Source organism: Rhinoraja longicauda, chromosome 2 (genome assembly GCF_053455715.1).
Source record: "Rhinoraja longicauda isolate Sanriku21f chromosome 2, sRhiLon1.1, whole genome shotgun sequence".
In the NCBI taxonomy this organism is placed as follows: Eukaryota; Metazoa; Chordata; class Chondrichthyes; order Rajiformes; family Arhynchobatidae; genus Rhinoraja; species Rhinoraja longicauda.
This window is the reverse complement of record NC_135954.1, coordinates 115,403,901-115,423,378: the sequence shown is the minus strand read 5'-3', so window position 1 is coordinate 115,423,378 and position 19,478 is coordinate 115,403,901. Positions and strand designations below refer to the sequence as shown.

Below are 19,478 nucleotides of genomic sequence, written 5' to 3'. Positions count from 1 at the left end.
AGGCAGACAGCCGTCTAGCACTGGAGCAGCTGCACGCCATGGCCAACAAACACCACACAGCCTACCCAAGAGCCTTGACCACCGTAGCTGGGGGCTTCAACACACACAGCCTACCCCAAAACTTGACCACCATAGCTGGGGACTACAACACACACAGCGTACCCCAGAGCCTTGACCACCATAGCTGGGGACTACAACACACACAGCGTACCCCAGAGCCTTGACCACCCTAACCGGGGACTACAAGAAAGCCAACCTGAAGACATCACTCCCTAACTCCCACCGTGTCTCCTGCAGCCCCAGAGGATTAGACACCCTGGACCACTGCTGTACGACCATCAAGGATGCCTCTCACTCTGTCCATCGCCCTCACTGCGGGGAATCCCAGCATTCAGCCGAGCTGATCTCCCTGCATACAGGCAGCAACTGGGGAGCGCACCCCCAGACTGAGGACTGCAGAGCTGGCCAGGGAGTGCACCCCCAGACTGAGGACTGCAGAGCTGGCCAGGGGGGGGGCACCCCCAGACTGAGGACAGCAGAGAGCTGGCCGGGGGGGGGCACCCCCAGACTGAGGACAGCACAGAGCTGGCCAGGGAGTGCACCCCGAGACTGAGGACTGCAGAGCTGGCCAGGGGGTGCACCCCCAGACTGAGGACAGCAGAGAGCTGGCCGGGGGGGGGGCACCCCCAGACTGAGGACAGCACAGAGCTGGCCAGGGAGTGCACCCCGAGACTGAGGACTGCAGAGCTGGCCAGGGAGTGCACCCTCAGACTAAGGACAGCAGAGAGCTGGCCAGGGAGTGCACCCCCAGACTAAGGACAGCAGAGAGCTGGCCAGGGAGTGCACCCCCAGACTGAGGACTGCAGAGCTGGCCAGGGAGTGCACCCCCAGACTGAGGACAGCACAGAGCTGGCCAGGGGGGGGGGCACCCCCAGACTGAGGACAGCACAGAGCTGGCCAGGGGGGGGGGGCACCCCCAGACTGAGGACTGCAGAGCTGGCCAGGGGGGGGCACACCCAGACTGAGGACTGCAGAGCTGGCCAGGGAGTGCACCCCCAGACTGAGGACAGCACAGAGCTGGCCAGGGAGTGCACCCCCAGACTGAGGACTGCAGAGCTGGCCAGGGAGTGCACCCCCAGACTGAGGACCGCAGAGCTGGCCAGGGAGTGCACCCCCAGACTGAGGACCGCAGAGCTGGCCAGGGAGTGCACCCCCAGACTGAGGACAGCACAGAGCTGGCCAGGGGGGTCAGAGGAACAACTACACCACTGCTTGGAGTCAGTAGACTGGGCAATGCTCAAGGACTCGGCAACGGATCTGAATTATACGCCAGTTGTTACAGACTTCATAAGAAAATGTGTGGAGGACTGTGTTCCCACAAAAACATCCGAGTGCTTCCCAACCTTGGATGAACAGGAGATCCGCAGTCTTCTGAGGACCAGCTCCCGGGCGTTCAGGTCTGGTGTATGTCCAGATACAACCTTGCCAAGGCCATCACGAAGGTTAAAGGGGTGTGAGCAGGAGGACGGGGCGGATGTTCGGCACCTGTGGCAAGCCCTGAATGCCATCACCTCCCACAAGGTGAACCAGGGGCAGCTCAAATGGCAGTGAAGCATCACTCCCTGACCAGCTCAATGCGTTGTCTCCAAGCTGAGAAAGGGAGAAGGCTGATGTGTCTTGCCCTGCCCACATAGATGGTTGTGCAATCAGTCAGAGGCTGATGTCAGAAGAGGACATCGTCTGGTCCTCATGGTCTACCTGCTCGTGTTCTTAAAGCCTGTGCGGACCAACTGGCTGGAGCTTTTGCCATACCTTCAACCTCCCATTAACTGAGGGCCCCACCTGCTTGAAGAGGGCATCAATAATACCAGTGACGTGCCTCAACGGCTATCGACCCGTGGTGAGAAGTGCTGAGGCTCATTATGGCACACATCACTTCCTCCCTCAACAAGAACCTCGACCCACTACACTTTGCCGACCGCCACTACTATTGCTATTGAGGCAGTGCAGTGTGGGTTCACGAGGTTAATCCCCGGGATGGCGGGACTGTCATTTGAGGAAAGATTGGAAAGACTGGGCTTGTATTCACTGGAGTTTAGAAGGATGAGAGGGGATCTTATAGAAACATATAAAATTATAAAAGGACTGGACAAGCTAGATGCAGGAAAAATGGCCCCAATGTTGGGGGAGTCCAGAACCAGGGGCCACAGTCTAAGAATAAAGGGGAGGCCATTTAAAACTGAGGTGAGAAGGAACTTTTTCACCCAGAGAGTTGTGAATTTGTGGAATTCTCTGCCACAGAGGGCAGTGGAGGCCAATTCACTGGATGAATTTAAGAGTTAGATAGAGCCCTAGGGGCTAGAGGAATCAAGGGAATCAAGGGATATGGGGAGAAGGCAGGCACAGGTTATTGATTGCGAATGATTAGCCATGATCACACTGAAGGGCCAAATGGCCTCCTCCTGCACCTGTTTTCTATGTTTCGATGTTACTCACTGGCACTCCATCCACTCTGCACTGGACCACTTGGACCATAAAACACATACATACATACATCTGTTGTATAGACTACAGCTTGGCGTTCAATACTATCATCCCTTCCAGGCTGGTTACCAAGCTGACGGAACTGGGTCTGGGCGCATCCCTGTGCAACTGGATCCTCGACTTCCTCATCCACAGACCAGTCTGTATGAATTGGTAGCAACACTTCTTCCCCGATAACCATCAGCACGGGAGCACCTCAGGCTGCCTGCTCAGCCCCCTGCTCTACTCACTCTATACTCTCCACGGGGTAGTCTAGTTTAGAGATATAGCACGGAAACAACCCTTCAGCCCATCGAGTCCGCACCGACCAGCGATCCCTGCACATTAACACTACCCTACACACACTAGGGACAATGTTACATTTACACCAAGCCAATTAACCTACAAACCCGTACATCTTTGGAGTGTGGGAAGAAGCAGAAGATCTCTGAGAAAACCCACGCAGGTCACGGGGAGAAGGTACAAACTCCGTACAGACAGCACCCGTGGTAGGGATGGAACCCGAGTCTCCGGCGCTGCATTCGCTGCAAGGCAGCAACTCGACCGCTGCACCACTGTAGCCAGACACAGTGCAAACTCCATCCTCACGTTTGCCGACACCACCGTTGTTGGACGAATTACAGATGATGATGAGTCAGATTAGACAAGCGAGTTCGATGGACTGACCAAATGGTGCCGCCACAACAACCTGCCCCCTCAGTCAGTAAGACCAAGGAACTGACTGTGGACTCTGGAGGAGGAAGGATGAGGATCCACAAACCTGTCTGTATCGACGGGACGATGGTGGAGAGGCGAAAGCTTCAAATTCCTGGGCGCGCAGATCTCTGAAGATTTTCCTAGAGCCAGCGCATTGATGCAATTATAAAGAAAGCCCATCAACGCCTCTACTTCCTGAGAAGATTGCAGACATTCGGTACATCAAGAGAGGATTGTCTTGGACTTCTACAGGTGGACGGTACAGAGCATATTGACCGGTTGTATCACTGCCTGGTTCGGCAACTTGAACGCCCAGGAGTGAAGAAGGCTGCAAAAAGTGAACACTGCCCAGTCCATCGTGGGCACTGACCTCCCCACCATCGAAGGGAGTCGCTGCATCTGCACCATCAGAGGGCAGAGACCCACACCATCAGAAGGCAGAGACCCACACCATCAGAGGGCAGAGACCAACACCATCAGAAGGCAGAGACCCACACCATCAGAGGGCAGAGACCAACACCATCAGAAGGCAGAGACCAACACCATCAGAGGGCAGAGACCAACACCATCAGAGGGCAGAGACCCACACCATCAGAGGGCAGAGACCCACACCACCCTGGCCACACACACCTTCCACCCCTGCCATCGGGAACAAGGTACAGGAGCCTGAAAACTGTAGGAACTGCTTACTTCCCCATAGCCATTAGGCTATTAAACACTACAACCTCCAAATAAGCTCCGAACTGCAAAGACCTGGGGGTACGCACGCACACACACAAACGCACACACACAAACGCACACACACAAACGCACGCACGCACACACACACAAACGCACGCACACACACAAACGCACACACACACACACAAACGCACGCACACAAACAAACGCACGCACACACACACATACACAAAACGTTTATTACATTGTTTACAGTGTGCTATGTTTACATATTCTGTTGTGCTGCTGCAAGTAGGAATTGAATTGTTGTGTCTGGGACATATGACAAGATGACCTCTCTCACACAGCTGAACCCCACCTCCCACGCCTCTCCCCATCTACCTCTCTCCTACCCCCAGTCACAGTCCGCACACTGATGGGTCAGACTCCTCACACTCACCCCGCTCACACAAGAGCAGGCACACACACCCACGATACGCACCGCGATCACAGGTCCCCCCTCCCTCCCACCCACGCCACGGAGCCCACCTGCCATGTTGGCGGTGGGACTGCCAGCGGTAGGCTCCAGTGCTGTGCCCGTGTGGCCGAGGTGACATTCAGCACCAGGCCGGCCGGCTGTGGCCAGTGAGTGAACTTACTGACGACAGAAACACCGCTCCATCTCCCACCCACCCCCACTCTCCAGCGAGGGGAGGGGGTGAAGTGAGAGATCTAGCAACTGGCTCACACCAACCGAACCTCATCTCCTGCACTGTAACTGGCCACACGGGCACAGCACTGGAGTCTTCCACTGGCAGTCCCACCACTAACATGGCCAGTGGGGCCAGCATCCAGGAGGTGGAGGGGGATGGTCACCAGTGACCGGGTGGGGTGGGATGGGATGGGTGGGATGGGTTGGGTGGGATGTGGGGTGGGGTGGGTGGGGTATCGTGGGATGGTTGGGGTGGGATGGGTTGGGTGGGATGTGGGGTGGGGTGGGATGGGATGGGTGGGGTGGGATGTGGGGTGGGGTGGGATGGGTGGGTGGGGTATCGTGGGATGGGTGGGGTGGGATGGGTTGGGTGGGATGTGGGGTGGGGTGGGATGGGTGGGATGTGGGGTGGGATGGGTGGGGTGTCGTGGGATGGGTGGGGTGCAGGGTGGGATGCGGTGGGTGGGGTGGGATGGGTGTCAATGATGCCTCCCGGGGGCAGCGCGGGGACATTCGGTGCCCAGTCTGGATGGGCGTGGATCTGGGTGAGCGTGGGAACGTATAAACTCTGCACAGACAGTACTGTAGTCAGGATCAAATCCGTGCCTCTGGTGCCGTGAGGCAGCTGAGACATCTCAGAGGAGGAGAATAGAGTATTCTGCAAGGGGGGAACATCACTGTCGATGATGCTTTTAAATGACACCATGTTAACGGTGGAACCTGGATCATTTCTGGATCTCCATTTTGAGGAAATAGCTCAATGCAATGGCATTAACATGGAGTAGGACTGAGATCTCGACTGTATAAGGCAGAGATGCTAGAAGGAGCATGGAAGTACATATAACATTAAGATATCAGTTACTTGTAGAATTATTGTATAGCACTGGAGAGAATTATATACCCTGATCAGCCAAAACATTATGACCACTGACAGGCGAAGTGAATAATTGATTATCGTGTTACAATGGCACCTGTCAAGGGATGGGATATATTAGGCAGCAAGTGAACAGTCAGTTCTTGAAGTTGATGTGTTGGATGCAGGAGAAATGGGCAGGAGTAAAGACCTGAGTGACTTTGACAAGGGCCAAATTGTTCTGGCCAGACGACTGGGTCAGAGCATCTCTGAAACGGCAAGGCTTGTGGGGTGCTACCGGTCAGCAGTGGTGAGTACCTACCGACAGTGGTCCGAGGAGGGACAAACCACAAACCGGTTTGGGTATTGGGCGCCCAAGGCTCATTGATGCGCGAGGGCAACGAAGGCTATCCCGTCTGGTCCGAACCGACAGGTCGACTGTGGCACAAGTCACGGAAAAATTTATGGTGGTCACGGGAGGAATGTGTCACAATACACAGTGCATCGCACCCTGCTGCGTATGGGGCTGCACACGGAGGACCAACAGCATATTAGGCAGGTGGCCATAATGTTTTGGCTCATCAGGTCATACTGTTTTGGCTGATCGGTGTATCTTTGAGTATGTCAGAGGAGGCGCCAGAGCTGTATATTCTGCATGAAATGTATATTTAATAGATCCCTGTACAAAAGTGTTTCTTTCAGAGATATCAGTGTGATTATAATACATATTAAAGAATATGCTTTACATCACATCATGAAAGATTGTGATATATTTGAGAGATGGCTTCATAGAAAATGAGATTGTTGTGTATTAAAGGGACTATTATGTGCAGGAGAATCTCTACTGATGGCATGCTCAATGTTGTGAATAGTGCACTTCAGATAACGTACAGCGAAAAGGTTACTGTATATCACCTAGACTACTATGTATTCAAGGAACCAAAGAATGCTGTATATTGGAACAAATACTTTATATTGAAAGATCTTCGTCTGTCGGCCCAACTTGCCCACACTGGCCAACATGCCCCACCTACACTAGCCTGCGTTTGGCCCATATCCCTCTAAACCTGTCCTATCCATTTACTTATCTAAACGTTGCGATAGCATCTACCTCGACTACTTCCACGAGCAGCTTATTTCGTACACTTACCACCCTTTATGTGAAAAGGTTACCACTCGGTAGATGAGATAGGTCCCACAACAGCATTTAAAAGACACTTGGACAGGTACTTGGATAGGCAAGTTCAGACAAGGTCTAAATGAGACATACGTAGCAGGTGGGTCTAGTGTGGATGGGGCATCTTGGGCGGCAAGTTGGGCCGAAGGGCCTTGTTTCCGTGCCATTTAACTCTGAGACTCTAAGTGACAGAGGTTGTGTGTAAGGCCGTAGACTAGAGTGATTTCCAATAGTATGATTAGAGGAATATCAGTGAGATTTCAGTACATTTTGTCAGAAAAGTGTAACTTTGTAGTTTTTAGTTTAGTTCATTATTGCCAAGTGTATCGAGGTACAATGAAAGCTTTTTGTTTGCGTGCAATCCAGTCAAAGAAAGGACTACACATGATTACAATCAAGCTGTCCAAAGTGCAGGGATGAAGGAGACAACATTTAGTGCAAGATGAAGACTGATTCAAGATAGTTCAAGGGTCTCCAATGAGATAGATGGGAGGTCAGGACCGCACTCTAGCTGATGAGAGGACTGTTCAGTTGCCTGATAACAGCTGGGAAGAAACTGTCCCTGAAAACTGAGGTGAGAAGAAACCTTTTCACTCAGAGTTGTGAATTTGTGGAATTCTCTGCCACAGAAGGCAGTGCATGAATTTAAAAGGGAGTTAGATAGAGCTCTAGGGGCAAGTGGAATGAAGGGATATGGGGAGAAGGCAGGCACGGGTTACTGATTGTGGATGATCAGCCATGACCACAATGAATGGCGGTGCTGGCTCGAAGTGCCAAATGGCCTCCTACTGCACCATTTTTCTATGTTTCTATGTTTAATCTGGAGGAATGCTTTTTCACACTTGTGTACCTCCTGCCTGATGGGAGAGGGGAGTAGAGGGAGTGGACCTCAATTATACAGGTGGCCTTGGCAAGGCAGCGTGGTGTAGATGGAGTCAATGGGAGAGGGTTGGTTTTAGAATGTAATATTGTTAGATCAGCTAATTTGTGTACTTGGATTTCATTGGAATTTAAACAGCACCCCCTCTGTTCCACCAGACACACAGTAAACGTGTTTGGAGTTGCAGGAACACTGGAGAACTGAGCATTAGTTGTCGATGTGGTCTTTGCTGTAGTATGAGGCAGAACGCACTGTCAACCCGTTGGGTCTGTTGGGAGAACAGCTCCTGCCACTGTGTACCACTGGAGAGTCACAAGGTTTTCAGCAAGAATGAGTCAGCGTGCAACCTGATGCATTTTCACCACTCCAGCACTGAGATAAGTGACAGAACCAAGGTTCCATATAACTCAGGAAGACACATAGTGTTGGAGTAACTCAGCGGGTCAGGCAGCATCTATGGAGAAGGTGGATCGGTGACATTTCGGGCTGCGTCCCTTCTTCAGACTGACTGTACGAGGAAGGAAGAAGGGTCCTGCCCAAAACGACGTCTGTCCAGCCTCGCTGAGATATTCCAGCGCTTGGTGTCTTTTTTTAAAACCAGCATCTGCAGTGTCCATATAACTCAGTTGAGAAGGGTGAAAGTGCAGAGGAGGAGGGCTGGACCAGAGCATGGGGTTGGATTTAGTCGTCATTCACCCTCCACAGCGCTGCACCTGTAACCAGAATTGCCAAGTGCAACCACATGGTGTGAAGCCAAAGGTGTGGGTGAACAGCCTGAGGTTGTGCCATCACGGAATGATCCGGAGCCCAGGTGTCGGCCAGCAGCCACCCCCTGGATATTGCAGGTGGACTTGGTGATCGGCCGCGAGGCCATTGGGATGTGCCGGCTGGTAGTGCCACTTCCCACTGCTCCTTCCTCCTTAGCCAGCAGTGAGCAGCTGCGGGCCCCTCAGCACCCCCTCAAGCCACACTCCTCCACCGTACCACCAAGGGGAAGATGGTCCACAGCTCTGCCCCTCCATCACTGCTCACAGGGTCATGGGTGCCTGGAGCATGCTGGTGCAGGCAGACACCACAGTGGGGTTTACATTGGAGGGGAAATGCAGGGAAAGGGGCAACATGGATCACGTGTAGGGAACACGAGTTCATCCGGCCTCATGTACAGCACAGACACTGTGGGCCTGCGCTGCACCTTCTATGTACTTGAAAGAACAGGGAGAAATATGTGCAAGAAATCCTGAAACACCACGCACACAGTCTCAGATTGGACCCTGTGATCATCTGACAAAACACCTTTTGTTTCTCTGGACATCCGAACCACATGAACATAAAAGACCCGGTATTGTTCGAAGAAAGCATTGCCAACAGAAAGTGCAACTAATGCGGAAAGAATGCACCAGGAAGATGGAGATAGGACGTTGTTTGTGCAGGAGTTCGACCAAGGACAGGATTGATGCCACAACCTTGTGTCCAGCAGCTGGGAGCCCACCGAGGGGTGGCAGCAACCATCAGCACGGCTCCTCCATCAGCCCCTTCCCCTCAAACACCCGGCACAACCCTACCTCAGCACCAAACCACTCTGCACATTGAATAAACGAGACACAAGGAACTGCAGAAACCAGAGCCTTGAGAAAACCGCAGCATCTGTGGAGGACACGGATAGGCCACATTTCAGGTCAAGGAACCTTCTTCACACCCTGAAGGGTCTGAAAGAGTCCTGACCTATCCTCGTCCTCCGCAGATGGTACCTGACGTACTTTGGCCTACACTACAGGCTATGGTCTGGTTACCTCGAGTAACTGATGATGTATTGTATATTTATTTATTGTGTTGTGTCTAGTGAGGCTGCAGAGCTGCAACAAGTAAGAATGATATCATTGGGAGACACAAGAGACTGCAGATACAGGTGCTCCTCAGCTTATGATCAGGCCACCTTCCAAGAAACCCATCGCAAACCGAGAATATTATGTTGAAATGCTTTTAATACACCTGATCACGTGTCGGGAAGCGAGCTGTGGCTCGCTGCTTTTTGCACCGTCGCAAAGTCGGACTATCGCAAGTGGAAGCATGGTAAGCCGGGGAGCATCGGCTTTTATTTATTGTGTTGTGTTTAATGAGCCGAGAGAGCTGCAACAAGTAAGAATGATATTATTGGGAGACGCAGGAGACTGCAGATACAGATATGTTGAGTTGTGACTCGGTGACTCCGGCAGCACAGTGGTTGTGCCCATTCCCTTCACACATGCTGCCTAATCAGCTGGGTGGCTCAGGCACTGCATGTGTTGCTCACAATGTCCCGGTGATGGGCAATGCGGATGATAGGGGAGTGATAATGGCCACCGTTGTTTGAGGGATGACTGGGCACACTTGCCCTCCACACTGGCGTGTGCAATATCACTACATTCTCAACGCATTGTACCAAGAAGCAGCAAGAGCTGAGATCATTTCACAACATAACACCAATGAAAGCTGTCTAACACCCCCCTGACGGAGGTAAGACGAAGCCAAGCAGGCCCCTTGCCCAAGTGAGGCAGGTTGCTGATCCACAGACAGGGCTTACAGGAGATTGAAGGGCGGACAGTTGGCATCGGAGTGGGAGCAGTGCGGCAGTGGCAAAGTGGAACAGACGGTGAGGTGGAGGGGCCGATATCCACGTACAGTAAAGCCTATTGGCACAAGGCGACAATTCTCCTCTCCTCTCCACTGCTGACTGTCAGACGCAGCCACCATCACTCTCCTCCCCACCTGCAAGATCACGGCAACGTTGGCATGTTCTGCTGAGGACCAGAGATGAAAGCCTGTGCTGAGGCTGGAGGATGCTGAGAAGTGTGAGGTGGTACGAGGAACCAGTGAGAAGAACAGGAAGGAGATTGAGAACCTCGTGTCCCGGTGTCGAGACAACAACCTTTCTCCCAATTGCAGCAAGACAAATGACTTCAGGGCTTTACAACAGATTGCATTGATGGCGCCAACGTTGAGATGGTCAAAAACTTCTAAATCCAAAGAGTAAATATCACCAACAACTTCTCCTGGACCACCCGTATTGAAGCAACGAGCAGGAAAGCACGCCAACGCCTCTACTTCCTTACAAGGCTCGGGAGGTTTGGCAAGTCCCCAACAAGTCTCACCAACTTCTAGAGATTTGTCGTAGAAAGCAGTTTGGGTTGGGAACAGCTCCATTCAAGACCACAAGACATTGCAGAGAATTGTGGACGCAGCCCAGACCATCACACAAACCAACCTCACTTCCACTGACTCCATCTACACCTCACGCTGCCTCGGCAAGGCCAGCAGCATCATCAAGGATCAGTCTCACCCCTGCCACTCCCTCTTCTCCCCATTCCCATCAGGCAAGAGGTACTGAAGTGTGAAAAGGCCCACCTCCAGATTCAGGGACAGTTTCTTCCTAGCTGTTGTCAGGCGACTGAACCGTCCTACCACAACCAGAGAGCAGTGCTGAACTACAATCTACCTCATTAGAGACCCTCAGGCTACCTTTGATCGGACTTTACTGGCTTTATCTTGCACTAAATATTATTCCCTTTACATGTATCTGTACACTGTGGACGGCTCGATTGTAATCATGTATTGTCTTTCCACTGACTGGTTAGCACGCAACAAATGCTTTTCACTGTACCTCGGTAAACGTAACAATAAACTCAACTAACCTAAAACTCACCCTTTGACAAATACTCTACTGAACCTCCGCAGGTGTAACAGTGGAAAACACAATGACTGGTTGCATCACGGCCTGCTCAGGTAACTCAAACGCCCGGGAAACAAGGAGACGACAGAGAGTGGTGGACACTGCCCGGTCCATCACAGGTACCGACCTCCCCAACATCACAGGGACCTACAGAGAGCAGTGGACACTGCCCATCCATCACAGGTACTGACCTCCCCAACATCACAGGGACCTACAGAGAGTAGTGGACACTGCTCATCCATCACAGGTACTGACCTCCCCACCATCACAGGGACCTACAGAGAGCAGTGGACACTGCCCATCCATCACAGGTACCGACCTCCCCACCATCACAGAGACCTACAGAGAGTAGTGGACACTGCCCATCCATCACAGGTACTGACCTCCCCACCATCACAGGGACCTACAGAGAGCAGTGGACACTGCCCATCCATCACAGGTACTGACCTCCCCACCATCACAGAGACCTACAGAGAGTGGTGGACACGGCCCGGTCCATCACAGGTACCGACCTCCCCACCATCACAGGGACCTACAGAGAGCAGTGGACACTGCCCATCCATCACAGGTACTGACCTCCCCAACATCACCATCACAGGAATGTACAGAGACTGGTGGATACTGCCCGGTCCATCACAGGTACTGACCTCCCCACCATCACAGGGACCTACAGAGAGTGGTGGACACTGCCCATCCATCACAGGTACTGACCTCCCCAACATCACCATCACAGAAATGTACAGAGACTGGTGGATACTGCCCGACCATCACAGGGACCTACAGAGACACTGCCCGGTCCATCACAGGCACTGACCTCCCCACCATCACAGGGACCTACAAGAGGGGCAGCCTCAAACAAGGCAGCCAGCATCATCAGAGACCCACACCACCCTGGCCACGTTCTCATCTCATTTCTACCACCGGGAAGATCGAGGAGCCTGGAAACGGTGGCACAGCTCTTGAACCACCGTGCACAACACTGACCATCACTTCAGCCACCATGACCTTCCATGGCCTTTGTTTTAGTTGCAACACGGACTTTGATTTTGCACAGTTATGGTTACGTATTATTACTGATTAACGTTAGATATTATTATATATTTATCTGTGTTCTTGTGTTAATGGGGCTGTAAAGCTGTAGCAAGTATGAATTTCATTGTTCGCTGCCAGTGCAAGTCTGTGGACATGACCGTGGCATCTGTACTCAAACCACTGGATCCACTCTCTCTCTCTCACCCAAACTCTACCCCACCCAGTAAAGAATGAAGCCGTTCCACCCAGTGCCTTGCCACTTGCACATGTCCAGGGTAAAGCCACCACATCACAGATTGGGCATGCATGTGTAGAGCTGGTATAGAAAGGGAACAGTACCGACCTCTTCCTCCTCAACTCGAGCAGGCTCGATCAGCAGATTATTGACTTGATCAAACGAGACCCCCTGTTAGGATAGGAACCAGCAGAGGCATGCGGATTAGTGGAGCATAGCTTCACCCCAATCAAAACACAGCCCCAGACACAGCACTGAGAATAGCACCAGGCACACAGGCAGGGGCAGACAGACGCAGACAGACAGACAGACGCAACCCTGGGCTCACAAATTCTCACCCTGACATTGAGGATAACCCTAAGGTGATGAAGAGAAGTGTGAGGGGATGTTCTTTGCTCTGTAGGTGGGCTCCAGGCTGAGGGTAGTTCACTGAGGCTGGGCGTAAGACAGCACAGTACTGTGTGCGTGTGGGGAGATGCGGCCAGGGCTCCAGGTAAATGACCAGGTATTGTCCGGCCGACTGTTACTGGCTGAGGCTCACCGCTGATGGAGGAGGGGAGAGGGAATGGCCCACACACATACAGGCAAGCCTGGAGCACCGGGTACAAGGGGTGTCTCTGCCTGTGGGCCGGGTAGGAGAGGGGAAGCCAGGCCGGCGTCACCCCCACAGGTTGGCAGGTGGTGCCCGCCCGTGTGCGGGCGGGAGGGAGGGCAGGGCAGGCTGCCTGGTGAGGTGCGCAGGTTACTGGGGGAGCGCGGGGATGCAGCCAGACAAGGCAAGGCCAGGGCGTGTCAGCTCAGACCGAGCTCCATTCACCACAACCCATGACCAGGGGCTGCCAGCGGCGGCGAACACACTCTCCCCTGGAGAGGCCTGCAGGGGACCGACGCACTCTCCAGCACAGGGCCACACACGGGTCCACACACCTCCACACGGGCCCACACCTCCACACGCGACCACACCTCCACACGGGCCCACACACCTCCACACGGGCCCACACACCTCCACACGGGCCCACACACCTCCACACGGGCCCACACACCTCCACACGGGCCCACACACCTCCACACGGGCCCACACACCTCCACACGGGCCCACACACCTCCACACGGGCCCACACACCTCCACACGGGCCCACACACCTCCACACGGGCCCACACACCTCCACACGCGACCACACCTCCACACGGGCCCACACACCTCCACACACCTCCACACAGGCCCACACACCTCCACACGCGACCACACACCTCCACACGCGACCACACACCTCCACACGCAACCACACCTCCACACGGGCCCACACACCTCCACACGGGCCCACACACCTCCACACGGGCCCACACGGGCCCACACACCACCACACGGGCCCACACACCTCCACACGGGCCCACACACCTCCACACGGGCCCACACACCTCCACACGGGCCCACACACCTCCACACGGGCCCACACACCTCCACACGGGCCCACACACCTCCACACGCGACCACACCTCCACACGGGCCCCCACACGGGCCCACACACCTCCACACAGGCCCACACACCTCCACACAGGCCCACACACCTCCACACGCGACCACACACCTCCACACGAGACCACACACCTCCACACGCAACCACACCTCCACACGGGCCCACACACCTCCACACGGGCCCACACACCTCCACACGGGCCCACACACCTCCACACGGGCCCACACACCTCCACACGGGCCCACACACCTCCACACGGGCCCACACACCTCCACACGGCCCACACACCTCCACACGGCCCCGCACACCTCCACACGGCCCCGCACACCTCCACACGGGCCCGCACACCTCCACACGGCCCGCACACCTCCACACGCGACCGCACACCTCCACACGCGACCGCACACCTCCACACGCGACCGCACACCTCCACACGCGACCGCACACCTCCACACGCGACCGCACACCTCCACACGCGACCGCACACCTCCACACGCGACCGCACACCTCCACACGCGACCGCACACCTCCACACGCGACCGCACACCTCCACACGCGACCGCACACCTCCACACGCGACCGCACACCTCCACACGCGACCGCACACCTCCACACGCGACCGCATACCTCCACACGGGCCCGCACACCTCCACACGGGCCCGCACACCTCCACACGGGCCCGCACACCTCCACACGGGCCCACACACCTCCACACGCGAGCACACCTCCACACAGGCCCACACACCTCCACACGCGACCACACCTCCACACGCGACCACACAGGCCCGCACCTCCACACACGACCACACCTCCACACGGGCCGCACACCTCCGTGTTGGCGCACACACACCTCCACACGGGCCCCACACACCTCCACACGGGCCCCACACACCTCCACACGGGCCCCACACACCTCCGCACGGTCCCACACACGACCACACAAGCCCACACACCTCCGCGCACGCGCACACACACCTCCGCGCACGCGCACACACCTCCACATGTGCACAAACCGCCACGTACACACAGGGCCACGTGCCCGCACACCTTCATATGTGTACGCACACAGACCGCGATCCCGCACACAACCGCGCTTATACACACGGGGCCACGTGCCCGCACACCTGTACACACACACAGACCATGGGCAAGCACACCTCCACATGTGTACACACACACAGACATGGGCATACACCTCCCCATACGTAGATGCACACATTTTCACACGTGTACAGTCACACACACTTCCACACATGTAGATACACAAACTTCCACACGCGAGCAAATACACACACTTCCACACGTCTACAGATACACACACTTCCACACGTGTATTTTCACACGTGTATATACACAACTTCTACACGGGTACAGATACAGACACTTCCACAAGTGCACACACACTTCCACACATGTACACACACTTCCACACGTGTACAGATACAAACAGTTGCACACGTGTAGAAAAATAACTGCAGATGCTGGTACAAATCGAAGGTATCACAAAATGCTGTTGTAACTCAGCAGGTCAGGCAGCATCTAGGAGAGAGGGAATGGGTGACGTTTCGGGCTGAGACCCTTCATCAGTCTGAAGAAGGGTCTCGACCCGAAACGTCACCCATTCCCTCTCTTCTAGATGCTGCCTGACCTGCTGAGTTACAACAGCATTTTGTGATACACACGTGTAGATACACACACTTCCACACGTGTAGATACACACTTCCACACGTGTAGAGACATATATTTCCACACGTGTAGATACACACACTTACACAGTGTACAGATACACACACTTACGCACGTGTACAGATACACACACTTCCACATGTGTAGATACACTCACTTCCACACATGTACAGATACACTTACACACGTGTAGACACATATATTTCCACACGTGTAGATACACACTTACACGGATACACACTTACACATGTGTACCGATACGCACACTTACACGTGTAGATACACACACTTACACACTTGTACAGATACACACACTTACACACGTGTGCTGATACACACACTTACACATGTGTACAGATACACACACTTACACATGTGTAGATACACTCACTTCCACACATGTAGATACACATTTACATCCGTGTAGATACACACACGTACACACGTGTACAGATACACACTTCCACATGTGTAGATACACTCACTTCCACACATGTAGATACACACACTTACACACGTGTGCAGATACACACACACACTTCCACACGTGTAGACACACACACTTCCACACGTGTGCAGATACACACACACTTCCACACGTGTACAGATACACACACTTCCACACGTGTGCAGATACACGCATGCCCCTCCACGTGTACAGACAGGCCACAGGTCCACACGTGTACAGATACACACTTCCACACGCGTGCAGATACACACACGCCCCTCCACGTGTACAGACAGGCCACAGGTGCACACTCCCCACACAGGAGCATCGCCCTCGTTGGAGAGCCCAGACTATCTTTGATCGGACTTCATGGCTTTACCTTGCACCAAACGCTCTTCACGTTATTCCCTTTATCATGTCTGTACACTGTGGGCGGCTTGATTGTAATCATGTCTTGTCTTTCCGCTACATGGTTAGCATGTAACAAAAGCTTCTCCCTGTACATGTGACATGACTCACTCACTCACTCACACACACGTGTACAGGTGCACACAGACCTCAAGCTCACAATCCCCTCACCATCAAACACACACCTTCACACCCCCATACACACACACACCCCACACACACACAGACCCACACCCCCACCCAAACACACACACACCTTCACATACACACACCCCACCCACACCACACACACACCCCACACACGCACAAACCCACACAGACCCACACCCAAACACACACACACCTTCACACCCCCATACACACACACACCCCACCACACAAACACACCACACCCACACCCACTCAGACCCACACACCCTCACACCCCCCCACCCAAACACACACACCCACACCCCCTCACACCCACACATCACACCCCCTACACACACCCATACACACATACATACCCACACACAAACACACCCCACCCACACACACCCTCACACACATCCCACACACCCATACACACACACCCACACATACATCACACACACACACCTATACACACACACATACATCACACACACCCTCACACACACATACACGCAACCACACACACACCCCACCCCACACACACACATAGCCCAAGGGCCTGCCAGCTCCACTCTCTCACACACATCCACACACAGCCGGTGTCCAGGCATCAGGTCCATCCACCCCAGAAGCACGGAGACACAGCCAGCAGCAGGTGCAGGGGGAGAGCGGGAGGTGTGAGCAGGAGAGAGGGGGGATGAATCTCCGATGCAGAGACACAGAGCTCAGGGGTGCACTGGAATTTGAGAGCCCAGAGAACCCGCCAATGAAAGAGCAACCCCGTCCTCCAGTCCACCGTGTTGAGGGCATGGAAGGAGATGCAGAGAGAGTGAAGAGTAGCAGTGCTGGAGTACAGCTGCACACGGTACCGGCACATGTCCCTGCATCCCTCACCTTCCATGTGCAACCTTGTGTCACCCGCACCAGGCAGTGGGCCCCACCTGTCAGGAAGCACACGTCACGCCACGCCAACAGGTACCACACACGGGTAACGGCACCACTCACGTGTTAGACTGCCCACAATCGTGTGCGCAGCAAGACCCTTTGGCCCGTTGTGCTTGTGCTAACCCTTTGCTCGAGCCCCTCGGTTGATTCCTCTGCCCACAGACTGCAGCATTGATGTGCGGTCTTCAGCATCTGCTAGTGCAGGCCATGGACAGGCTGGTGGCCCACACAGCCTCCGTCTGCTCCCAGCACGAGCAACAAATACCCCGGCCCCCCAGCCCCCGTCACTGGTGCTGGCCGGCCCCCAGCCCCCGTCACTGGTGCAGGCCATGGACAGGCTGGTGGCCCACACAGCACCCGTCTGCTCCCAGCACGAGCAACAAATACCCCGGCCCCCAGCCCCCGTGTCCCCAGCCCCGGCCCCGTCACTGGTGCTGGCCGGCTGGGGGCTGCATTGGCTGGGGGCTGCATTGGCTGGGGGCTGCATTGGCTGGGGGCAGGCAGCTGCCCGCCACTCTCAAGGTATGTACACACTGAGGGACACTCCATCAACCACTCGCCACACTACAACACAGTTAGTCAGTTAGTCTGCGAGCTTCTGGTAGGTTCACAGTTAATAATCTACGTTACTAGAGGTTAAGGAGGGTGGGGGGGGTGGGTACTATGGTAATGTCCAGCAAATGGCACAGGCACAACAGGAGACAGTTTGGCTGAGTCTGACAATCAATGTGAGACCATATCCAAGAGAAAGTAGGGGAGGAGGGAGGGAGGGAGAGGTCGCAATGAAAGAGTGCAAAGTTGGAAGAGAGAGAGAGAGAGAGAGAGAGAGAGAGAGAGATGAGAGGAAGAGAGGGACGGAGAAATGAAAGGGGAAGTAAGAGAGAGGGAGGAGGGAGAGAAAAGGAGAGAACACGTGTGGGAGAATAAAGTTGGAGCAGGAGGCATGATTGTGGCTGGCCTATCCCGGCCCTTCTATGCCAGTTGCCCAATACATCGACTCCTCATCACTCCGTACGTCTGTCTCCATCTGAAACACACGGACTGACCCGGCCTCCACCACGCCGGTCAGTTACCCAGAGGCTCACCGCACTCTGAGAGCAGGAAGTTCTGGAACATTCATTGGGCAGCGAGCGGTGAGGGGAGAGCGTACTGGGAATATCCCAGCGGTGAGGGAGAGCGTACTGGGAATATCCCAGCGGTGAGGGGAGAGCGTACTGGGAATATCCCAGCGGTTGAGGGGAGAGCGTACTGGGAATATCCCAGCGGTGAGGGGAGAGCGTACTGGGAAATCCAGCGGTGAGGGGAGAGCGTACTGGGAATATCCCAGTAGGGGAGGAGCGTACTGGGAATATCCCAGCCGAAACACAGGGGCAGCTTTCACCAGGTCTGCAAATGCATGGAGTAAACAGTCCACGCCGACCAGCGATCCCCGCACATTAACACCATCCTACACCCTCTCGGGACAATTTGCTCATTTACCAAGCCAACCCTGCACATCTTTGGAGTGTGGGAGAAACCGAAGATCTCGGAGAAAACCCACGCAAGTCACGGGGAGAACGTACAAACTCCGTACAGACGGCGCCCGTAGTCGGGATGGAACCCGGGTCTCCGGCGCTGCATTCGCTGCAAGGCAGCAACTCTACCGCTGCGCCACCGTGCCGCCCGTGTGCACGTGTACAGAGACAGGTTCTCCGAGTCAGCTTGGAAAACATCCTCAACTACCCCAGTGCCCCAAGGTGAGGGTGGTGATCGGTGATACAAGAGAGCTGTTCACAAGGGGTAAGGACAGGCCATCCACAGGGAGGCTGCCAGCAGCACCAATCATGCCTGTGGGACAGGCCATCCACAGGGAGGCTGCCAGCAACACCAATCATGCCTGTGCCACC

The 19,478-nt window shown here is 54.6% G+C and overlaps 1 protein-coding gene across 1 annotated transcript in view; it reads right to left on the bottom strand.

The window, feature by feature from the left end:
* The window catches only part of scrib (scribble planar cell polarity protein), a 152,726-nt gene that overhangs the window by 68,961 nt on the left and 64,287 nt on the right, over window positions 1–19,478 (bottom strand). Inside the window, 1 exon segment of the mRNA XM_078424311.1 lies at window positions 12,604–12,666. Coding sequence (XP_078280437.1) covers window positions 12,604–12,666 — 63 coding nt within the window.